Source organism: Pleurodeles waltl, chromosome 2_1, assembly GCF_031143425.1.
Source record: "Pleurodeles waltl isolate 20211129_DDA chromosome 2_1, aPleWal1.hap1.20221129, whole genome shotgun sequence".
NCBI lineage: Eukaryota > Metazoa > Chordata > Amphibia > Caudata > Salamandridae > Pleurodeles > Pleurodeles waltl.
The window spans coordinates 305,204,417-305,210,416 of NC_090438.1; the positions used below are offsets into that span (position 1 = coordinate 305,204,417).

The 6,000-nt window shown below is 44.8% G+C and overlaps 1 protein-coding gene across 1 annotated transcript in view; it reads right to left on the reverse strand.

Annotated features, from left to right (window-relative positions):
• Positions 1 to 5,001, reverse strand: part of WDR44 (WD repeat domain 44) — a 464,168-nt gene extending 459,167 nt beyond the window's left edge. The window contains exon 1 of the mRNA XM_069212536.1: positions 4,418 to 5,001. Within this exon, the coding sequence (XP_069068637.1) occupies positions 4,418 to 4,491 (74 nt within the window). The 5' untranslated portion in view covers positions 4,492 to 5,001. The remainder of the gene's footprint in view (positions 1 to 4,417) is intronic.
• Between the last annotated feature and the right edge of the window lie 999 nt (positions 5,002 to 6,000).

The window sequence follows — 6,000 nt, forward strand, 5'->3', positions numbered from 1 at the left end:
TCAAAAACTGTTCTGCAAAACAAAATAAGCAATGATCTAGGGTAAACACGAAAACATACCCTTTTTCACAAGCCTGCACAGTGTGCACACCTTCACACCTTCGCCCAAAGGAAAAAAGGGCTGTATCATTCACCAGAGGAAACTTCCTGACATGCAAGCAGCCACAAATGTCAGTTTTCTGAGAAGTTTAATCCGCAGTCACCAATCAAACATAACCATAATAATAAAGCAAATAATAATTGTAGCAATAGTAATCAAACCTGTTGAGGCCAGTCATTACCATGTTGTCACACCTACGTTATTAAACCCTAAATAGTCCCCATTAAACATTCCTAACAACTCTTTAGCTGATAATCCAGACAAACGTATTTAACAAGGTAAGGTGAGTCAAAACTTTATGGAAGCATTGGAAGATCAAAAAGGGGATAAAGTATAGAGCAGCAAGGCTTTAAACATGCAACTCTATCCAGTTTGCGTTCCAGACAATATGACCTAGTCCCATTTTCGATAAGGGGTGCATCATTGCCCGCTCACCACATATACAAAAAATTGTTTACTGCTCTTACAGGGTGTGCGGCCTGCCATTATGATGGTCAAGACCAAATGGCACTAGTCTTCAGGACAGGCAAAGCCCACATCTTACTCTGGGTGACAAAAGCAAAAAGAAGAGATGATGGACGGAATGATGAACAATGCAAACATTCATCCCCCAGTCACAAAGATCTTGGTTTAAACCATTGTTTTTTTGCCCATCACGCCACAACAGTTTTGACCCAGCCATATGCAAATCAGTCTTGACCCTGTTCCTCATGAGAACAGTCCAGCCCAAACTGCAAGGCCAGGTCCTCCCTGGACCAAAAACAAGCATCCTGGGACTGGATTCAGGGCATCACCCTTCATCAGCCAGGCTAGCTTGAATCCATTGCCACAGAGAGCACTGGACCCATGTCTGGGCACACCCTCCCCGTTTAGGGCAACAAAAGCAAAAAGATCAAATGATGGACGGAATACTGAACAATGTAAACATTCACCCCAGTTACAAAGATCTGGGTTTAATTCATCTTTTTTTGCCCACCACGCCACCCCAGTTTGGACCCAGCCATATACAAATCAGTCTTGACCCTGTTCCCCATGGAAACAGTCCAGCCCGAGCTCCCAGCACACTACTTGTTGGTGTAGACTTGTACGGCATTGAGGACCCAAAGCCTTGATAGCGCACTATGTTACTAAATTACATGCATGATGAATTTAGTTGGTGTGTCTGTGTGTTTCATAAACCCTGTGAGGGCCCCCTTTCACAAACATAGATAAACAATCAAATAGAATGTTGACACCTTTACGACCGCTGTTTAGTCATTTTTTCTAAATTCAATTGAAATTCAGATTTTAGAGTCCAAATGCTAATTTAATGTACGTAAGGCGTAAGCATTCTGTTTATGATTACAATGATAGACTGCTTGCAGTTAACGTCCCGAATGAGTATCACACTATTCCGTGTGTTCAATGTATAGAAGGATGGAGCCCACCTATACTGACTACCCAGGAACAGATGATGTCACTTTTAGACACTAGCAAGTCTGAGCACCCTCTCCAAGGAAGTGGGTAAATCCTGGCCATTGTACAGAGGAAGGGTAAGGAGTTGCCTACATGCATTTGGAGTACCCTGCATTCCCCATGGTCGTAAGGAGCAGTGGGAGCTAAGATTAAATTCACATGGGGGGTGAGTGGAATCCTCTGTTTCAGAAAAGGTTTTCCATAATCGCCCAATGAGTAGGGCAAGTCCACAGCCTGCACTCTATGGTTGCTATCCACTGTCTCTCAAGCTCTCACTCACTGGTCTTGTTTGTGCATCTTTTCAGGGGCTCACCAGGTTGCATCTGTTTATCAGCTACTGATAAGCAAGGCTTACTCCTTTGCCTTGTGCAGAGGTATCTCATTTTGTTTTTGATGCCTTCAGAGATGTGGAATTCCTATAGACCGACGCCCAGGACAATTTGTTTGGCACCCAGGACTATTGTTTAGCGTCAAAGACAACATGTCCAGCAGCACAAACACTTTGGCTGCCAGTTTACAGTACCAGATTATGGAGCAGGGAAAGGAATTGTCTGCAGTTGAGGTAATGTGTGCCCATATATTAATACTATTTGAACTTGTTTTCATGGTCCATTAATGCAAAGCCCTTATTGTTAGGGTGAGTGCTCTAAATAAATGCTGTAAGCTTGGACTGCACTATTGAAAGTGGCTACAGTAAAAAACATGTGCATACACATTCACAAAGTTTAACAATATCATTCGACATTTAATGCTCCCAAAATGCTCGCTGATTAGATGCAAATATATATGCAGAAGCTTGGAAACAAGATTGATGATTTTTTGCTTTAAAAAAAAAAATGTCCACAAAAAATGCTATTAGGAAAAAAATATTTTGTTAAATTAGTGTGAAATGTTGGGTACCGTTTCTTTGAACCATCAATTAGTAAATGCTTTGATGCATGCTAGTACTTCCCCAAAAAATAGTTATAATGGAAAATCAGTGTAAGCATTTTCAACAAAATTATGGGAAACATAGACAAGCATTGGCAAAGCCAATTGGTCCAACATTGTTGGTCAGTCTTGTCAATGCATGTCTTGTTTTGACATGGTTTTTGTAAAACGTTATTGTTGCAGGAGCTTCCTGCTATCACCAATATAACAAACATTGGCAAAAATAATTTTTGGTCTCAAAAAGCACTCATTGCCACAGTAGTTCCTCGCACTGAAAAAAATGACTGTGTGACAATATGTTCCTTGTGAAAGAGCAAATTTTCATCACTCACAGTGAAGCCATCCGACACGTGGATAGAAAGAGAGACAGAATTTTAATAAAAAACAAAAAGTCTTGGTTAAAGCCACACCCAATTGGAGGCCCTGTTATTACAGAAAGTGACAAAAATGCACCTACGGTATATGTCTTTGCATTAGCGCAGATTTACGCATTTCATTCATTCACAATAATTTACAGAGGCAGACCAGGAAATTGTACTTCAAGAAAATATTTGTGGACTGTATTTTAGCATGAGCAAATATGCATGTGTAGATTTTCTCATAGAAAGGGCTTAGAAGTTCACTTTCCCTCAACCACTTTTTTTCTCAACCCTGGAAGAAGTTTTACTTCTGCCCTTGTCAGGAGTAAATTGCCAACCTTTTTCAATACAGAAAAAGATTAGAGAAGAGTTAGTGAAAAACTCTATAACATGCAAGTTAGTAGGTCTGCCCAGACGTGAAAGGGCATTCAAACCCTGGAACGATTGCTCACCACTACCTCCTGCCACCAGCATGGTGGAAAAATAAAGAAATTGCTAGTATTCAAGGCCTACTATAGTATTAGCCTTGTCATAATCAGAGAGGCTCCTATCAGAGCTCTTTTATAATGTGTTGCTGCACCTCATAGCGCCAAAGGGACAAGTAGATTTATGAGTACCATGAACTAGTAGATATCTTATTAAATTCCACACCCCTGTGACTTCCTTTCTCTGAGTTATTAGCCTTCTCTTACCTGTAATTTTTGGACAACATCCCTTCCCTTTCCTGCTTCTCAACAGCATCTTTCCGTGACTGCACCCTAGTGGTGTAATTCATTGCTTGTTTTCCGATAACCTTGACTGCTTCCCAAGTGGCAGCTATCATTGTCTACCCCCAGTGTTTATCCTTGTCTAAATAGGTGCCGAGACTTCTCTTTTTTTCAAACTCTTTGTATTGATTGCCAACATAGAACAGCATACAGCAGTTATCAAAAGGAGGAAAGTCAACTCCCAAATAAATGGTTCGAAGTACAACGCAAAACAAATATAAAAACATTCAATAAGCAATATGTACGATTAGCGGCCTCTCAGTGTAAAAATGCCAACCAGTGGTCCCAGACCTTGTGGTATTTCTGGCTGATGTGATGTCTACCCTTGTCTGCACCCAAGTGATGCCAACCCATGCCTTGACTGCCCCCAAGTGGTGCCAGTTGGGCCTACCCTTTTCTGTCCCCAATTAAGCCTATCCTTTTCTGCCCCACTGCCGCCTATCCTTGACAGCACCCACGCCAGCTGAGCCTACCCTTCTCTCCCATCAACTGCTGCCTATCCTTGACTGACGTGAAGTGTTTTCTAGAATGTTATGCACTACTCCCGTTTGACCTCTCCCGAGAGTTAACTAACCTGTGGGGTCTTACTCTGTAGTGCCCTCCCTTGTCTACGGCCCTGGGATGCCAAGCCCCACCAGTGTCTCCTCCTGAAGTGATGCATGCCATTTCTGGACGCCAGCGGTTTCTTCCCAGGTCTGCCCCCTAGGGGTACCCTTACCTGCCTACCTCCCTGGCGCTAGCCTTCTCTACCTGTACCATGGGGCGCTTTCTTCCAGCCTCCTCTCTTTGCCCCTCTGGGATACTCACACCGCAGGGGAGGTGCTCAGGTTCACATCTTCAGGAGCATCGTAGAACTCCTCTGTGTCGCTGTCAGACGCCATGGGGGCTGTGCAAAGGCCGCCCGATCCCGGACCCTCCGAAACGGCCGGGCGGCTCCAATGTGAGAGCCGCAGCAGGCAACCGCCTCCCCGGGGGGCAGAGGCCCGGCGCTCCGGAAGGAGCTGTCACAGGCTGGGACGGGCGGTCTCCCCCGGGGCGACTCAAGGCCCCGGTCTCTATCCGGCCAGTGGGGCTACCCCGAGCTCAGCGGCCGGAGGGTCGGGCCATGGCCAACCCGTGATACCGGGGCAGGGGTTCAGTCTCCGGGGTCTCTGCTTCAGCACCAGCAGGAACTACAGCAGCAACAGCGGCGCAAAGCTCGCGAGATGTGCGGAGCACGGGGAGGGGACACCGGGAGGAGGAGCCGAGGAGGCCGGGGAAGAGTAGGAAGGAGCACCGTGGACGGGCGGAGGCCGGGAGAAGTAGCGCTCATGCTGCAGCGTCCGTGCCCCACTCATGCACAGAGCCCCTGGCACCATCACCGGGCTCCTTCCTGTCCCGGGGGGTACGACGCGCCACGTCCCTCGGACATTCCCCCAGACCTCTCGGGGATTGTTTTGCGCTACTGAAAGATCCTCTCCGCCCTTCCTTCATGTGTTCTCTTTCTTTCCGGATACATTTTGTGCTGTCGTCAATATTTCCCTTTCTGCCTCCACTTTCGATCTTGTCTCGACCCCCTTTTTTTTCTTCTTTTGTGATTTTTACGTAGTTTTTTTCCGTCTTAGACAATTCGCAGATCCTCTCGGATACTCTAAGCATCTTCGCATATTCCTGCAGTTGTTGGCACTTTAAAAATAGTGATTACTCCAGGGTAAGCCAACTGTATAGATGGCTTGAGTGACACCCCCTTGCAGGAAGCTCTCAGTATCGCGTGAGATTAAATCGGTGGATGATTTATTAATTCGTAGGCCTGGCTGATTGTGTTCATGCTGCTGACTGTAGTTTTTTGCCCTAGTCTTGCATTTCAAATCCTGAATGGTCTGCATTTGCCTTATAAGAAGTTAGGTTACTTTCCCAGTTTTTGGTTTTAATACTTAAATAATGTGTGTAATTGCTTATGTTTATGTATAACACGCACTAGCAAAGCCAACAGTTCTGCCATGGCATGAGTGCATTTTTTTTATTCAGCTAATAACCTCTCAGATTATGCCAGGGTTCATACTATCGTAAGGTTTGAATACTAGCAATTCCCTTATTTTACAACCTTTTTGCAGATCCACATACTGGTGCTGGAAGTAGCCGTAACCAGTAGCTCCAGGGTTAGAATGCCCTTTTGAGTCTGAGCAAACCTATTAACTTGCATGTTTCAGGGGTTTTCAATAGCTCCTCTTTAATCTTTTCCCATACTGAAAAAGGTTGGAAATTTACTTATGACAAGGGCAGAAGTAAAACTTCTTCCAGAGTTGGGAAAAAGGTGGTTGGAGGAAAAGTGAACTTGTAAACTTCAACAGATTTTGATGTGAGCAAATCTATTCAGGTATATTTGCTCATGCTAAAATGCAGTGTATAAA